This window comes from Vipera berus, assembly GCF_964194415.1.
Source record: "Vipera berus genome assembly, chromosome: 6".
NCBI classification, from domain to species: domain Eukaryota; kingdom Metazoa; phylum Chordata; class Lepidosauria; order Squamata; family Viperidae; genus Vipera; species Vipera berus.
The window spans coordinates 9009052-9028140 of NC_138208.1; the positions used below are offsets into that span (position 1 = coordinate 9009052).

At 41.5% G+C, this 19089-nt stretch overlaps 1 protein-coding gene across 3 annotated transcripts in view; it reads right to left on the bottom strand.

Annotated features, from left to right (window-relative positions):
- UPF2 (UPF2 regulator of nonsense mediated mRNA decay) overlaps nucleotides 1–19089 on the bottom strand; it is a gene marked incomplete at its 3' end in the record, with an annotated part of 55280 nt that overhangs the window by 21738 nt on the left and 14453 nt on the right. For 2 of the 3 annotated variants that reach the window (XM_081331089.1, XM_081331090.1), the window contains exons 4-9: nucleotides 11776–11936; nucleotides 11320–11517; nucleotides 9853–10002; nucleotides 4254–4357; nucleotides 3361–3446; nucleotides 231–339 (exon numbers count right to left, since the gene is read on the bottom strand). In XM_081331089.1, the coding sequence (XP_081187215.1) occupies nucleotides 231–339; nucleotides 3361–3446; nucleotides 4254–4357; nucleotides 9853–10002; nucleotides 11320–11517; nucleotides 11776–11936 (808 nt within the window). Of the gene's footprint in view, nucleotides 1–230; nucleotides 340–3360; nucleotides 3447–4253; nucleotides 4358–7695; nucleotides 7759–9852; nucleotides 10003–11319; nucleotides 11518–11775; nucleotides 11937–19089 lie in introns of all 3 variants that reach the window. The other variant, XM_081331088.1, reaches the window with a different exon arrangement.

Below are 19089 nucleotides of genomic sequence, written 5' to 3' on the forward strand. Positions count from 1 at the left end.
CTTTCACGTTAAAGATTTAGAAATAAGTCTGTTTGCGAATACGTGCGAGGTCAAACTTTTAAGATTACGTCATAGTATTTTGCATTCTAATTTATGAAATGTAAAAAAAATTTAAAAAAAAATAAAATTCTGTTACAGCACTGGCCTTGCGCTGTGGGTTTCCCTGTTATTGTGCCGGACATTTTGAAACGGGGGCAACTTGAATCTATGGAAAACCAGTGGAAACATACATGAAATCTGAAGTCCCCCTTCAGCATGGAACACAGATCTTCTGCTACGTCGGACATACAGGGATGCAATGTACCAACCAGTCGGGCATAAAAAGGTAGCAAATCTAGCCTGCAAAAATAAAGGATAACACATCAGTGAAGTACTATTTCAAATAACAATTAGGGGTTCCTGATTTGTAATGTAATTTTTAGATATTGCCAATATAAGTACCAAACTGTTATTACATATATTATGTATTAATTATAACAGGAATATAAGGGAACTTATTATATAATTATAAATATTACTGGGAAGTAGTCAAAAAAAGGTGCACCTACTGTGTTATTTAACAATATAAAATAGCATTTAGACTTATATACCGCTTCACACTGCTCTCTAAGCGGTTTACAGAGTCAGCGTCTTGCCCCCAACAATCTGGGTCCTCATTTTATCGACCTCGGAAGGATGGAAGGCTGAGTCAACCTTGAGCCAATCAGGATCAAACTGCTGACAGTCGGCAGAATTAGCCTACAATACTGCATGTTAACCACTGCGCCACCACAGGTGGGAGGGAGGGAGGGAGGGAGGGAGGAAGGAAGGAACAAGAGCAATAGCACTTAGACTTATATAATGCTTCACAGTGCTTTACAGCACTCTCTGACCAGTTCAGAGTCAGCATCTTGCCCCCAACAATCTGGGTCCTCATTTTACCAACCTCGGAAGGATGGAAGGCTGAGTCAAACTTGAACTGGTCAGGATCAAACTCCTGGCAGTGGGCAGTTTGCCTGCAATCTTGCATTCTAACCACTGCGCCACCACGGCTGTATTTACTTCTTTCATTAAATAATCATTATTTGAATAGCTCACTTTTCTTCCAAAAAGTTCAAGGCAATACACATAACACACTTCCAACTTTATCCCCACAAAAACCATTTTGAGTCATTTAAGGCTGAGAAACAAAATGGACTCGGAGTCACCTAGTGTGTTTCCATGGCTAAGAACTGACTGAAATATGAGCTTTTCCTGTCAAAATGTAACCAATTACACAGGATCTTACCATCTTGATGAAAGCCTGAATTAATCTTGTATTGAGAATGAGTTAACCATACTTTTTTCTGAGTAATTTATTATGGCTTAAGTCCCAAGGACCAATATAAGAAAAGGCAATCAAAACCATTACAAAAACAAGTAAAGATTAATGTTTGGACAGGAGCTATGTTACAAATTGCCCAGATCTTCCAATGAGTTATTCCAAACATTTCACCAAGAATTTGAAAATACTTAAAAATCTACTGCTTGTATGGAAAGTGTGTGTGTGTGTGTGTGTGTGCGTCTGTGTGTGTGTGTGTATAAAGGTAAAGGTTCCCCGGACATGCGTGCTAGTCGTTTCCAACTCTAGGGGCTGGTGCTCATCTCTGTTTCAAAGCCGAATAGCCAGCGCTTGTCCGAGGACGTCTCCGTGGTCATGTGGCCGGCATGACTAGACGCCAAAGGCGCACGGAACACTGTTTCCTTCCCACCGTAGTGGTCCCTATTTTTCTACTTGCATTTTTACGTGCTTTCGAACTGCTAGGTTGGCAGAAGCTGGGACGAGTAACAGGCGGCTCGCTCTGTTACGCGGCACTCGGGATTCGACCCGCCAAACTGCCAACCATCTGAGCGTCCTAACCCACTGAGCCACCACGTCCCGTGTGTGTGTGTGTACGTGTGTATGTATATGTATGAATGTGTGTGTGTATATATATATGTACACATACATATATACATACACACACACACTAAAAAAGCACTACACACACACACACACACACACACAGTGCTTTTTTTGTAACTCACACATGTCATACAACCCGCCTTGCCTACCCTACAAGGTTCCATCCAAAAAAGGTGCCGGAACTCCGTTCTGAGCGTACTATGAGAAAAAAAGCCCTGTACACACACACACACACACACACACACACGGGACGTGGTGGCTCAGTGGGTTAGGACGTTGAGCTGGTCGATCAAATGGTCGGCAGTTTGGCAGGTCGAATCCCGAGTGCCGCGTATTTGCGTTGCTTGGAAACTATAGAGAAATGGTTTGCTCATTCCATTTTCTGGGAAGATTCTTAATTTGTAATTTATGCTACGCTGCTGGAATTCTATGGTGGTGTCCCCCCCAAGCGCCAATCAAGTTTGATCTGATTTAACTTCCAATTCCAAGCAAAATCAGGCAGACACACTTGACAGCAATAGCTATACAGGTATTCCTCAACTTACGACCACAACTGACCCCAAAATTTATGTTTCTAAGTAAGAAATTGGTTGTGAGTTTTGCCCCACCTTTCTTGCCACATTTGTTAAATGAATCACTGCAGTTGTTAAGCTAGTGTCACGGCTGTGAAGTGAATCTGGCTTCTTCATGAACTTTGCTTGTTAAAAAGGTCGCAAACGGCTGATCACATGAGCCCCTGGACACTGCCACTGTCATAAATATGAGTCAGTTGTCAAGCATCCGAATGTGAATCACGTGACCACGGGGATGCAGCAGCAGTGTGGCCGTAAGTCTAAACAATCCCTAAACAAACTGTTGTAAGTCGAGAACTTCCTATAGAGAGGAAGTCCTAGTTATCGGTGGCCATCCCTATCTTATGATCATGGATATTAATACCATGGATAATAAGAAATATTAACGTAGTATAACATTAGTATACTACGTAGTATTAACGTGTATATATGTATATATATATATATATATATATATATATGTATATATATAATATAATATACTCAGCAACTAAGTTTCGATATTCCAGGATCTAAACAATCCAATGGCTGTTTCAAATTTATCTGTAACAAAGTTTTAGACAAGTCTGTCGCAAACCACAATCCCAAAACAAAACGTTATTTTTTTTAAATAAAAATATATATGCTTTTATATCGTGTATTTATATGGTTTTAGGATGAGGTTGTAAACCATCCAGAGTCAGGTAGGTGAGATGGACGGTGTAGGAAGTAAATAAATAAATCTCCCATTTTTGCATATTAATGGATTTTAAAATCTGAAGAAAGCTGAGGGGGAAAAATTTGCTGTCTAGGCCCAATGCCTGCCCACGTGTCTCTTCAGATCTCAGACCCAACTTTAAATGCAACGTTTGCGTTGATGCCTACCTCTGCCGAGGAACTATGAAAAGGGCACGGACTAACTTCCTTCTGTTAGCCTTGGTGTTCATATTCATGCAAAAATCCATTGCTGCCTGTGGAAGGAAGAGAAGGCTTGAAATTCGAATTTGAAGCAAGGAACCAAGCAAAACTAGTAATATATTTCAGTTTCTGATCATTGCTATCACATTCCAGTTATGTGTTGGAGAAGAACAAGGGATTTCTGGCTGAGAGCAGCTGACAGAATGATATATATTTTTTCAGCTGTTAGTGATCCAAACAAATCTTAGATGCCTTTTTTCCACCCAAATTTCACATTCGTAGATCTTAAAACCCATTTAAATTCACTGTTAGACCAGCTTTAACAAGCCTCCAAGTTTCCTGCATTTGGAGGAGATCAAATGGGTCGGAATGCAATGCAGCTAGTCCTCCACTTACAACAGTTCGTTTAGTGACCGTTCAAAGTTACGATGGCACTGAAAAAAAAGTGACTTGATGACCGTTTTTCACACTTGAGACCCTCGCAGCCACCCCAGGGTCACCTGATCAAAATTCAGACCCAGGGCAACTGACTCACATTTATGATTTATGACGGTCGCAGTGTCCCGGGGGAGGGGTCACGTGATCTGCTTTTGCGACCTTCTGACAAGCAAAGTCAACCAGGGGGGGAGGAGAGAGCCAGATTCGTTTAACGACCGTGTGGCTAATTTAATAAGTACAGTGATTCACTTAACAACTGTGGCAAGAAAAGTCGTAAAATGGGGCAAAATTCATTTAACCCATGTCTCACTTAGCAACAGAAATGTTGGGCTGAATTCCGGCTGTAAGTCAAGGACTACCTACATCAAGAAAAATTTTGTTGCCCAGAAATAGCAATTGGAAATGTTAGATAGCAATTTTACCTTGTCTATTAGGTCTCTATTTACACAATTTGGGAGCTGTTGGAGAAAAGCATCTACTATAAGTTTTAGGTGTGATCCGGTGCTGGTTTCTTCATCTTCTTGTTCTAATCAAGCATTAAAAAAAAAAGAGAGAGAGAGAGAGAGAGAGATAAGCCAAAACCAGACAAACAACTAAAATGTAACATTTTTTAAAAAATATGTTCTCCAAGAAGGACATAATCCCCATTAAGCAAGTGAATCTTTTTTTTTTCTTTTTCAGCAGGGGAAAAAAACCAGTTAACACCTAGTACAGCCTTAAAAGCGAGTGGAGAAAACAAAACAGAGAAACCGATAGGACATTAGTAAGAGAGGATGGAAAATTAATGCAATGGTCCCCTAAGAAGAGACGTAGGGCAAAACACGCGTGTAAATGTAGCTTGAATGGAACTGACAGACGAAGAGAAACCGACTCTGGATTGGGTTCTTTTTTTTCCCTCTTGTAGGAGAAATCAAGGATATAACACGAACATTTTAGGGACTCTATACGATAAGACTTGTGGATTCCTTCTTAAATCCCCAGTTTAGTGTCTTCATCCACTGCTTGGTTGATGCTCCACAAGGAGAATATTCTCACATTCATCAAATTCCTTGTATATGTCATCCCCAGGGTTATTCGCAAGTGGATTTGCAAGTTAACAACCGTAAAGCACTTTGCACTTTAAAAGGGCTACATCAAACAATAAATAAGGTCATTATTTCCCTTTCTTCGCCCTGGATGTTACCCTCGGATTTCTCCTTTTTTTTTTTTCCTTGCATATATTTTGACGACTTTGTAGTAGGTCGTTTCTCCTGCTAAATCTTTTAATTTGCAATGTGGCTGGCGTATTCCCAACCACGCAGGGGATGCGGTGGTGCAGCGGCTTAAGGATGCTGGAACCGCCAGCCAGATATGATCTGCACTCCAGCGGTTCGAGTCCGGCTCTGTGAGACGGGGTGAGCTCCTGCCGCTCGCTGCTCCTGAAAGCATGCAACACTGCGAGTAGATAAATGGGTAGCAAAAAAAACCAGCGAGTGGAAGATGCTGCTAGATCTGGCGAAGGGGACGCTGGACACGAAGCAACGCAACACAAGGCGAGGGGAGACCGGCGGAGGAGGCCGGAATAGCCAGCAACGCAACTGGCTGCTAACTGGTTTAAAGCTAGCTCACCCTCCTGCGATGCACCAAGCACACACAAGTGCTGAACAGAATGAACTAACAGTTTAGGCTGCGTTGTGTCTAGCATGTGTAGATCTCCCTGACGTTGTATGCCACATGCCAAATCAATAAATTCCAATTACTTAAGGCTGTCCGTGCAGCATTTTATAGCCAATGAAGAGAGAATGTGTTTCACACTCTTTGTTTAGATACCAATTTGTACTCGCAGTACACTAGCCACAGAGTTGATTCTCACTGATATATATAGATATATATAGATGTGTAAATTTTTTGGCTTGCTAACAAAGAATAAAGGGAGACTTTGTTAGCAAGCCAAAAAATTTACACAAATATGAGCTGCCACTGCTGTGGCTACTGCCTGTGGATGGCCTTGGGCTAGGCTGAAACAGGAAATAAGATTTGTCCCATGTCTGGGACTAAGCAAGTGTATTCTGAATGCTTAACAAACATTTAACATATATATAGATATATATAGATATAGATATAGATATATAGATATATATACTACACAGCTAGCTAGCATAAATTTATACCAAGGGAAGATGGCTAGATACTCATTTCAGGAAGCATTACTTGATTCCATAATTTCAGGTTGATCTATTGCGCCGATTCTATTGATGCAACATGATCTAGTAATATCAAGTCACACTTCCGTTTGCCAACCAATGAAATAAGACAATGCATGCACTTCAGTATTTGAAGCGCGTACTGGTAGAGGAAAGTGTGTCTGTTAATGCTGACATTGTTTTAGGACAGGATCCCAATTTTACTTTTTATCCCCTATTTCCCATTCTAGCCCTGATGAAAGGGTCACACACACACACACACACACACCCCAAATTCCTCAAGGTTTCAGAGAAACCCTGCAGCTCTTCGTCATCTCTTTCATATCAAAAGTATTCATACAAGTGCTTTTTCAAAAGGCAACTGAACTTTTTTTCCCCTTGAAGATGTTTCACTTCTCATCCAGGAAGCCTCTTCAGTTCTGACTGAATAGTGGGGGTGGGGGTGGAAGGATTTATATTCCTTGCAGTCATCTGGCTGTTAGTACTCTTTCTAAGAGTTGTTGAGGCCACTTGCGGGGTTAGCTGAGCCCTCAGGGACACCTGAATAGTGCAAATGGGTGTGGTACCTTCTTGGAACTGCTGAAAGGACCGTGTTCCAAGAAGGTTGGCACTATTCAGATGACCCTGAGGGCACAGATAGACCTCCAAGTGGCCTCTACGACTCTCAGAGAGAGTGCTAACGACCAGATGATTGCAAGGAATATAAATCGTTCCATCCACCGTTCAATCAGAGCTGAAGAAGCTTCTTGGATGAAGAAAAACAAAGTCCAGTGGCATTATTATTATTATTATTATTATTATTATTATTATTATTATTATTATTATTATTATTATTATTATTATTATTATTATTATTATTAAAGTTGGACGGGACCTTGGAGGTCATCTAGTCCAACCCCCTGCTCAGGCAGGAAACCTTATACCATTTCAGGCAAATGGCTGTCCAGTCTCTTCTTAAAAACCTCCAGTGTTGGAGCATTCACCACCTCTGGAGGCAGGTTGTTCCACTGGTTAATTGTTCTAACTGTTTTTGAAAAAGCACCTTTGGGGGCCACCATGATCTGGATGTTTGAGAATCTCCAGAGACGTCGTGCAGCCTACACTGACTCAACAGTGGTGAAAATATTTTCCTAACTCAAGAGAGCGCCACTGCGTTGAAGTGACCGCAACGATGAACTCAAAAATTTAAAACAACTGCAACTAAACGGCAAGTTAAATACAGTTAGCATCACTTGTTTTCATTACTTTCTGAAGATATCTGAGAAATCAGTTTCAGGAACAAATAAATGTTCCAGAAACTGAAGAACACTTTTTCTACATGTTGGCTAATGTGCTATTATTACTCTGTGTTCTAATTTAGTTACGATGCCAGCTCAGAGAAATACATCCATACACGTATTTAAAAGTTCAAGCAGAAAACCTAAAAATTTAAGCTCACCGCTGAGCTGGAACTCATCGAGCTAAATTATTATTATTTTTTCCCCCTATCACCTACTGAGGAAACGAGTGCAAAGAATATCCACCTTGTATCTTTGTGTTCCTAGAAAAGTCCTATGGACTGCAACTTTTCGGGTTACGGATAATATTGTTTTCTTCCTGGAATTTCTCTCTAGTCCCTGCCCCTTATAAGCTTATCTACTTCAAAACACTTTCTTCTTCTTAGTACCACCTCAAAACTCACTTCTTGCAGCTTGCTTTCCGTCACTATTTTCAGCTCCGGTGCTATCTGCTCCCTGTTTCTTGCCTAATCGTGTTAAAAATAGAAAAATATTTTTACACATTGCACGGAAGCAAACCTTCATTATGAACAACTTAGTACTTAATTGCCTGTTTTGCCTTTTTGGTACACGTTAGCTCTCTTATTATGACAGAAGTATGCAGTGGCTATTTTAAATGCTACTGGGGGGGGAGGGCAGGAAGAATGTGTGTATTGGGTGCCACTGTAATATCTATATTTGATGCCACTCTAAACTAGATAAAAAGAAAAAGCATATTCGTAAAGTGAATCACGAGAGAAAGAAATTAACAGAATAGCGGAGTTGGAAGGGACCTTGCAAGATCTTCTAGTCCAACCTCAGGCAGGAAACCCTATACCAATTCTGGACAAATGGCCATCGAGTCTGTTCTTAAAAGCCTCCAGTGTTGGAACACCCACAACTTCTGGAGGCAAGTCATTCCACTGATTAATTGTTCTGTCAAATTAGAATCATTGATCTCACCACGGACATGGGAAGTATTTACACTTCTTATTCAACTTCAGGCTGGCTTACAATTGCAAAAACAGATAACGCTTCTCATGTTCATATAAATGACTCATCTTTCCCACAAGCAGACATGTGTCCCATTACGGTGCCTTTAACCATACAAAGTGCTTTACAAGCCATCTCATTCACCCTAATAATCCTGTGAGGTAAGTGGCCACGCGTTTCATATTCCTCTTTTAAAGAAGGTGATTGAAACAAGGTTAGAAACTTAGTCCACCATGACTAATCCTCCAACGGGCTGATCAAGGGCTGATATCTGTCTTGGCTAAAAATGTCAATAGTGATTTTATTAAATAGCTAGCTATGCCTAAAATATCACATTTACTTTCTTCAACGGGCCAGTGTTATGTGTGATGCGTACAGACATCAGGAATCTGATACTAAATCCACTGGGTGTGAGCAACCAGTTATCTCAATAGGACAAAGTGATATTGTTTCAGCGAAAGCAAACAAACAAGGTTTGTTTTCCCTATTGCTTGAAATTGGTCGGAAACAATGATTGGCCAATGTTTTCAATGGAAAAATGACTTACTGTTCTATGATACAATCGTCAAACAGGTGTCCACTCCCACACAAAGCAGAAGAGATGTTACCTTTTCATCATGATCTAACTCTTGTCAAGAGGATATTTACTGGTCCCACATACAGTAGAATTGTTAACAGAATAACTGTGCTGGAAGGGACCTTGTGGGGGTGGGGGGGGTCTTCTAGTCCAACCCTCGGCTCAAGCAGGAGACCCTATGCCATTTTAGACAAATGTAGTCGTCTTAACTATGGTGCTGGAGAGGACTCCTGCGAGTCCCTTGGACTGCAAGGCGATCAAACCGGTCAGTCCTAGAGGAGATCAACCCTGACTGCTCTTTAGAAGGCCAGATCCTGAAGCTAAAACTCAAATCCTTTGGCCACCTAATGAGAAGGAAGGACTCACTGGAGAAGAGCTTAATGCTGGGAAAGATTGAGGGCAAGAGAAGAAGGGGATGACAGAGAATGAGGTGGATGGATGGAGTCACTGAAGCAGGAGGCGTGAGCTTAAAGGGACTCCAGAAGACGGTAGAGGACAGGAAGGCCTGGAGGAACGTTGTCCATGGGGTCGTGATGGGTCCGACATGACTTTGCAACTAACAACAAAGTCCAGTCTTTTCTTAAAAACCTCCAGTGATGAAGCACCTACAATTTCTGGAGGCAAGCCGTTCCACTTCTTAATTGTTCTCACTGTTAGGTAATGTCTCCTTACTTGAAGGTTGCTTCCAAGGTTAAATTGTATTGTTGTTGTATTACTGACATACAAACATACATACATACATACATACATACATACATACACACACACACACACACACACACACACACACACACACACACACACAGAGAGAGAGAGAGAGAGAGAGAGAGAGAGAGAGAGAGAGAGAGAGAAAGTGCAACTTAACCTTGGAAGCAACCTAGAAGTATATATATGTAGTAAGTATATATAACACATCCACAAGGCTATCCATGTTATTAAAAAGATATGCCTACTGTTTAGATCCATTTCTACAAATTAATAAGAATAGCAAACTTTTCCACATCCTTTTTACCTTGTTCGTCAAGAAGTTTTTTTGTGAGATCTTCTGCTTCATCCCCACAATCTAAATCAAGGGTCTCATCGTTAATATCCAAATTTTCTAGATCCAGTTCTAGATCTTCAGTGCTGGATATATCTTTATTTTCCTTCGTTTCTTTTACTTCTATTTCAAAAAGAATTAGATCCACATATTACGCTGCCCTTCAAATAACATATATCCATCTCTTATTTTTCTGATGAAAGCATAAAAGCAGTGAGGTATAGATGAAATAATAGAACTAGTTATCTGGTCTCTAATTGCTTAGACATTTTCATTTTTTTAAAAGAAGTTTGAAGCATTTTTCCTACTCTTGCCAGAAGATTAAAAACCTGTTACTGTTTTAACATAACAATTGAACATTGGCAAAGATCACGCCTATTCATAGCATTAAGCTACACTGTAGTTTGTTCAAATCCATTCAAAATTACCTCTACTTAGGTATATGCCACGAGCCTAATGTTGGTTTACGGAATCTGGCTTGCTTACAGTGTTATTTATCTTGTATATTTTTATTTATCTTTGATTTGTTTCTGCATATCATTGAACTGGACAGCCAAAAAAACAAAGGGGGAGGGGAAAAAATGGTTAGGAAATTCACCTTCTTTACTTTGGCTCAAAATATTCCCAGATTAGAACAGGAAGGCCTGGAGGAACGTTGTCCATGGGGTCGCGGTGGGTCGGACATGACTTTGCAACTAACAACAACATTCCCAAATTTGCAAAGAATTCCTGCAGCGTTTTTCAAAACCCATTTCTTACAATAAGTTCCATGGCTGCAAGCAGGTGCCATGACTTGCAAGAGCTATTACAAGTTGGCAAGGAACGGCAAAGAAGTCATGGTTTCTTAGTTGAATGCCAGCCAGCATTAAAGTACCTATGATGTCTTATTGCACACTGAGCCACTGTTAACGTAGTCTATCATTCATTAAAGGTAAAGGTAAAGGTTCCCCCGCACATGCATGCTAGTCGTTTCCGACTCTAGGGGCCGGTGCCCATCTCCATTTCAAAGCTGAAGAGCCAGCGCTTGTCCGAGGACATCTCCGTGGTCATGTGGCCGGCATGACTAGACGCCAAAGGCGCACGGAACGCTGTTACCTCCCCACCGGAGTGGTCCCTATTTTTCTACTTGCATTTTTTACATGCTTTCGAATTGCTAGGTTGGCAGAAGCTGGGACGAGTAACAGGCGCTCACTCTGTTACACGGCACTCGGGATTCGACCCGCCAAACTGCCAACCTTCTGATCGACAAGCTCAGCGTCCTAACCCACTGAGCCACCGCGTCCCTTCTATCATTCATTACGGTATACTAATAAAAGTCATAGTTAATAAAGTTAGAAAACATGCTAGCCTAGCCATTCTAACCCTAATCAGCTCAGAATAAAAATCCACCTCCATCATCTCCATGACGTAATCTCAGTTCGATAAAACCAAATACTGCACCTCTAGAGTCGTCTCTCCCAGAATCTTTGGTCTGAGAACATTTTTCATTGTCTTTAAACAAGATGGCCGGCACAAATGCTTTTAAATCAATAAGGTTCTCGTAGAAATTCCTGGCGTCTTCGTCTTCCCAAATTCCACCCTCTAGGTCGTATTCGCCGGGTTTGCCAGGGGTAAAAATATCAATTCCGGGACCATGTTCTGCAATGGAAACATACAAAAAGCATCAAATATTTCAATGAAGTTTGGAATTTCAGTTATGAACTTGTTTACACACACACAGACACACACACACACACAGAGACGCACAAACACAACCTTCCTACTTCCAATGCGAAAAGATATAAACTGGGAACAAAATCAGCGGGGGAAACGTGAAGAGTCAAGCAAGGATTTACTATTTGAAAGAAAAGCAATACAGACTTTTTTCTGAATTTTAAAACTGCCTTATTTACATACCTTCTGGCACCGGTTTGTCTTGAGGGAGATCGGGCATATTTTCGTCGAGGAGATCGGCTAAAGATTGAGAGTTCGCCAATAGCTTCTGATAAGACATAGCAAATTCTTCATATTGTTTATGCCGATCTTCACTCAATTCCCCTTTCGAATGCAGAATGCGCCTAGAAAAGCACATGCAATCCAAAAAAAAGCAAGATGAAAGGACTTTGCCAACGTTTAATCCCAAAGCTAACTGTAAACAAGCGAGGAGGAGGAGGAGGAGGAGGTGGAGGAGGAGGAGGAGGAGAAGAAGAAGAACAAAATGCATAAAAAACATTGGCCAATAAATATTCAACTACAAAATACAGAACACATACCAAAATATATTCAGTCTTTATAGGACAAATATTGTTTTTTTCCATTTCAAACAAACTATAGGGAATTGACTTACAACCATTCGTTTAACAACTGTTCAAAGTTACAACGGTAGTGAAAAAAACGACCGTTTTCATACAACCGTTGCAGCATCCCCCTGGTCACATGATCAAAATTCAGATGCTTGGCAACTGACTCATATTTATGACGGTTGCAGTGTCCCGGGGTCATGTGATCTCCTTTTCTGACCTTCTGACAAGCAAAGTCAATGGGGAAGGCCAGATTCACTTAACTAACTTACCAACCGCAGTGATTTACTTAACAACTGTGGCAAGAAAGGTCGTAAAATGGGGCAAAACTCACTGAACAAATATCCTGCTTAGCAACAAAAATTCTGGGCTCCCTTGTGGTTGTAAGTCGAGGACTGTCTGTAGATGTACATTTGTCTATGCATGTGCATGCATATTTATATATATACACACACACACATACATATATATACACATACACACACATACATACACACACACATACTTTATACAATTTCATTAATAATATTCATGCCAGTTCATGCAGAGAAAAAACAAACAAACTAGTAAATGCAGCCCAAATCTCTAAACAGTTCTCAAACATAATTTCTAGAAGTAAAATGCTGGTTCAGATATAAATGAGTTATTCAACCCGTTGAAAAAAAAAAGAAATGCTTCTAATCTTATAGTCTTGCAATATAAAAGCGTACAATATCTTTTGTTTTCTCCTCCAGTTTGTTTCAAAGCTATTGGTTAAGTCAGACATGTCAAACACAAGGCCCGGGGGCCGGATCCGGCCCGCGAAGTGGTTTCATGTGGCCCACAAAGCCATCCTGGAAACAGTGAGGGAACGGCCCCCACTGCCTTGGCCCTGGCCCAGAGACCTTCCTTCTGCCAGAGACCCTCAGATCTGTCCCACTCCTGCCCAGGCCCCCATAGGCACCCTTGATGCGAATGACCTAGAGCTGGCCACGCCCATCCAGTAGGCCATACGCACTCTAGCCACGCCCACCCAGTAGGCCACGCCCACCCTGGCCACACCCACCCGGCCCCCTGAAGGCTAACCGCAATGCTGATGCGGCCCTCAATGAAATTGAGTTGGACACCCCTGGGTTAAGTTATTGCAAAGAACAAAAGCACCTCCAAACTAGAACCGAATGAATGCATGAAATAACTCATATTATAAAGGCAGTTTATACACGTGACCATACAAATATTATCACTATGAGTAGTAACCTTATGGTTGTGAGGCGAAGATTGCTTGTATAGCAATACTAGACATAATTGAAGTGGCAAATTGGGCTTCACTAGTCTAAAGAAAAGAAGAAATTGGGGGGGGGGGTGACATGATAGCAGTGTTCCAGCATTTGAGGGGCTGCCACAAGGCAGAGGGGATCAAATTATTCTCCAAAGCACCAGGGGGAAGAAAGAGAAACAATGGATGGAAACTAATCAAGGAGAGAAGCAACCTGGAATTAAGGAGAAACTTCCTGACAGTGAGGACAATTAACCAGTGGAACAGCTTGACTCCAGAAATCATGGAGATTTTTAAGAAGAGGCTAGACAATCGCTTGTCTGAGATGGTATAGGTTTTCCTGCTTGAGCGGGGGGCTGGACTAGAAGACCTCCAAGGTCCCTTCCAGCTCTATCCTATCCTGTCCTATATTCTACATTCTGTTCTATTTCTATTTCTTCTCTATTCTATTCTATTCCTAAATAGAAGTAATTCACCGTTGTGGAACTCAATAGGTTAAAATATCTGGAATGAAAAATTACAGCAGGGCTTCAATCAGAAAATATTGAAAAGGGCGGATTAATAAAATGCAAAGGTAGTATCTAGAGCAGGGGTCTTCAAACTCGGCCCTTTTATGACTCATGGACTTCAACTCCCAGAATTCCTCAGCCAGGCATGCCTGGCTGAGGAATTCTGGGAGTTGAAGTCCATGAGTCATAAAAGGGCCGAGTTTGAAGACCCCTGAAAAAATTAAGAGCACAGATGCAGTCAATGTTTACGGAAATAAAATGGGTATCCAGTTGTTGTCCTTCATGGGAAGCTAACCACCTATTCCAGGTAGTCCTCGACGTACGACCACAACTGAGCCCATATTTTCTGTGGCTAAGCGAAACAGTTTTGAAGTCCGTTTTACCCCATTTTACAACTTGTCTCGACACAGCTGTTACCACGGCAGGTGGTAAGTTAGCCGCACAGTCGTTTAAAATGAAATCCGGCTTCCCCCTTGACTTTGCTCGTCAGAAGGTCGCAAAAGGGGATCACGTGACCCCGGGACACTGCAACCGTCATAAATGCAAGTCAGTTGCCAAGCGCCTGCACCTCGATCACGTGACCGCGGGGATGCGGCGATAGTCCTAAGTGTGAAAAACGGTCCCAAGTCCCTTCTTTTCAGCGCCGTTGTAACTTTGAACAGTCACTAAACGAACTGTTGCAAATCAAGAGCAGCTGTACTGCCTTCTGTTTAATTGAAGGCCTAGCCCCCCCCCCCCGTCAAGTCACAGAAGACGAGCATTCTAAAAAGATTAAATGTTTGGGGGTATATCTTTCAGATTCAACTGTGAAATTACACAAAAATAATTATGAATTGTTATGGTTAAAAATACAAAAAGAATTAAGATACTTGGAAAAAATGACAACTGTCTTTATTGGGAAGAAATGCGGCAGTTAAAATGAATGTTTTACCAAAATTTTTATTTTTGTTTCAAATGATACCTATACTTAAAAAAGATTCAAATTTGGAGGAATGGCAGAAAGGTATTAATAAATTCATTTGGGCAGGGAAAAGACCGAGAGTAAAACTTAAGATAATGCAAGATATACGTGAAAGAGGGGGTCTTAAATTGCCCAACTTTAAATTATATGATGAGGCTGCGGCTTTATCGTCAATTAGTAATTGGTTTAATTTAACAGAAGGAAGATTATTGAATATTGAGGGATGTGATTTATTATATGGTTGGCATGCATATTTATTGTATGATAAAAAGGTGGATAATATCTTTAAGACACATATATTAAGGTATGCCCTGTTGCGAGTTTGGAAAAAATACCGATACAAGTTAAATTATAAAATACCAATTTGGGCAATACCTAAACATGCGATAGAAAATATAAGTCTGGGATTTAAACATGATGTGACTACATATAAAGATATTCTCAAACTGGAAAGGAATGTATGGCAATTAAAGCCATTTAATACTTTAAAAGAAGGGAAAATAGTACAAACTTGGTTTCCGTATGGCCAGATACAAGCTAGATAAAAAGAAGATCAGAAAACTGGCATTTCAACAACAGATGAAAATCTGGTAAAACAAATTAGAGATCAAAGTCAAGCACAGATAAGAAGGATATATAATGCATTGATAGAAATAGATTCAGAAACGGAACTTGTTAAAGATTGTATGATAAAATGGGCCCAGAATACTCAAGAGCCAATAACGATGGATGTTTGGGGGAAAATTTGGGTCAGAAATGTAAAATTTACCCAGGCACAAAACTAAAGAGAGAATTTTTATAACATGTTTTATAGATGGCACTTAGATCCTAAAAAATTAGCATGTATGTATCCAAATTATCAGCCTAAATGTTGGAAGTGTGGTTGTGAGGACGCAACGTACATGTGGTGGACTTGTAAAAAAGTTGAAAGCTTTCTGGATTAAAATTTGGTGGAATATGCAGAAGATATTTAAGAAAAAGATAAGCTTTACTCCACAGTTATTTCTACTGGGTATTATTACTGATTGTGCTGTTATAGAAACTAAATTGATGTTGAATTTAATAACGGCAGCAAGACTTTTGGTTTCGCAATATTGGAAGAAGGAGGAACTGCCTACTATAGAAGAGTGGACTCTAAAAGTTTCAAACTTGGCAGAAATGGCAAAAATTTCGGCATATTTGAAAGAACAATCGCAACAGATATATCTCGGAATGGAGAAGATGGATTGATTATATTCAGAATAAATATGGGACTAAAAAATTTCACCTAGCATATGAATGAATATTAGAATTATAAGATGTATTATTATTTACTTATGTTTAAGGGGAGTTAAAGTGCGATAGGATTTAAAGCGTATTTATAGTTGGTTAGCACATTTTAGCTTAACTTTGTTAAGAGGCAATACCCTGTATTCAGCTCTGGGAAGTCGGGGGGGGGGGGAGGAGGGGGGGAGGGAGGGGGGGAGGGGGAGGGAAGGAGTATATGTTTAAAATGTACTGTAAAACTTTTCAATAAAAAAAAAGAAGACGAGCATTCGGGAGCCGGAAGGAAAAGGATTGAAAACTGCATATTGGCTGCACACATCACAGGCCTTCTAGTGTTTCAGACGACGAGAGATCCAGTGACAAGGCAGCTGATCTGAACGACAACCACAACGCCACCGGTTGCCTCTTGAAACCCTCTACGCTTCGGAGTACAACCACACTTGATTTCCTTCGACCCAACCGGCAGCAAAAAAAAAAAAAATTCCCGCCCTTTTGCAGAAGTTTCCCATCGAAAGGAAACGTTGCGGAATTGACGGGCACCCTCCACCGCAATTTTGGCCCGAGATGTATCTACGTCAGGTAAAGTCAATAGCCCACGCTGAAATCAACCTGGAGCCGACTCTCTACGTCTTTTTTTTTTCTTCGGGGAACGATTCAACATCGAAAAGCTCTTATCAGGCCGGTGGAGTCATTCTAAAATTAGTTGAGGTATCTTGATTGAAATTCCAACGTCGGTATTTTTTTTAAAAGCAGCAGAGTTCAAATCCAGATTCTTTTGCTGTTAGTGCAAAAGAAGGACCAATCTGTCTACCGCAGCTTGTTGTGGGGGGGAAATGAGAATAAACTGACTGGGAAGAAGTTGGCAGATGCTGCCTGAGTGTCAACAGAACTTTCCAACAAAAAAGCAATCTGTTGGCAGACGCAAAAGGAGAGTCTCTTCGAAAAGACAACGTATTAAAATAGACCAGGCTCCATATGTGGGGCTTAGGCCTCGAAACAAAGAGCAAAAGGCTGTTTGGTTCCATGCTTTGTGTTTATCAACGGAGTGAATATGTTTCGATACGAAAAGGGCTCAAGCTGCACCTTCTTTATGAAAGCAAATACCACCAACGCAAAACCGACATTAATCTCAAGAGAAACCTAACGGGCAAATTCCAAAGAGGAAAAAAATAAAAAAAATGAAAAAGTCTTGTTAAACAAAAAAAAAGAATACTAAACGCCCATGAAAACTATACTGTACTTTTTACTAGGCCAACTGAAGGTGTATAAAAATAATGCGCCCTCACGTTTCAAGCAAAAAAAGTGGAAAGGCAAATGAAGGTAACCGATGTTAAGCTCTGTTGCTGTCAGCAAGATTAACCTTATTTAGGGCCGGTAAATAGAAACTTTTATCAGTTACAGAATTCATCTGTTTGGCATCAGGATCGGCAATTTAAAAAAAAAGAGAGAGAAAGAGAACACCCTATATCAGCGGTAGGCAACCTTGGCGCTTTTATGACTCGTGGACTTCAACTCCCAGAATTCCTCAGCCAGCATGGCTCAGCTTGGAAACCCCTCCCTTTTCCCTCAGCGTGGCTGCCTCAGGAATTCTGGGAGTTGAAGTCCACAAGTCATAAAGCGGCCTAGGCCTAGACCAGCGGTAGGCAACCTTGGCCCTTTTATGACTCGTGGACTTCAATTCCCAGAATTCCTGAGCCAGCACGGCTCAGCTTGGAAACCTCTCCCTTTTCCCTCAGCGTGGCTAGCTCGGGAATTCTGGGAGTTGAAGTCCACAAGCTAGTCCTCAACTTACAAGTTTGTCTAGTGCCCATTCAAAGTTACTAGAAGCGCTAAAAAAAGTAACATATCACAGTTTTTCACACTTACGACCGTTGCAGCATCCCCCATGGTCCTGTGATCAACATTCACTCTTGGCCACTTGATTCATATTTATGAGGGTTGCCGTGTCCCGGGGTCATGTGATCCCCTCTTGTGACCTTCTGACAAGCAAAGTCAATGGGGGAAGCCAGATTCACTTAACAACCGGGTCGCTACCTTAACAACGGCAGCCGTTCACCTGACAGTTGGGGCAAGAAAGGTTGTGAAATGAGGCGAAGCTCCCTTAACAAAGGTCTCGTTTAGCAACGGACTGTGTGTATACAGGTAGCTCCGCTTGAGGACGGTAATACCTAAATGGATTTAAGCCGTTGGACGATGAAGGAAAGATCAGTCTTCCAACAACTGACTCAGGAGCAAGGGGCATTGCATTCAATGGGACTTACTGCTGAGAAGACCCAGGGAGGCTTCTGCCATTAGGCCAAGGGTAGGCAACCTTGGCCCTTTTGTGACTTCAACTCCCAGAATTCCTGAGCCAGCCATATTGAAGGGAAAGGGAAAGGTTTCCAAGCTGAGCTGTGCTGGCTCAGGAATTCTGGGAGTTCAAGTCCACAAGGCATTAAAGAGCCAAGGTTGCCTGCCCTAGGCCTAGGCCGCTTTATGACTCGTGGACTTCAACTCCCAGAATTCCTGAGCCAGCCAAGCTGAAGGGAAAGGGAGAGGTTTCCAAGCTGAGCCATGCTGGCTCAGGAATTCTGGGAGTTGAAGTCCACCAGTCATAAAAGAGCCAAGGTTGCCTACCCCTGGCTTAAGCTATTGCCTGTATTTGCAGACTTCTCTCTTTTCCTCAGGTCTGAGCAACTTTTTTAAATTATATATAGTTGGCCTCTAGATCAGAGGTCCCCAACCTTTTGGGCACCAGGGACCAGTTCCATGGAGAGAGGTTTTTCCGTGGACCAAAGGGTGTGTGGTTTTGTGCAGTGTCTGCATCCCATGGATGGGGCTTCTTTGCTTGTTTGTGCGAACCAGTTGCTGGCATGTTGTCATTAGGCCAGAGGTAGGCAACCTTGGCTCTTTTATGACTTGTGGACTTCAACTCCCAGAATTCCTGAGCCAGCATGGCTC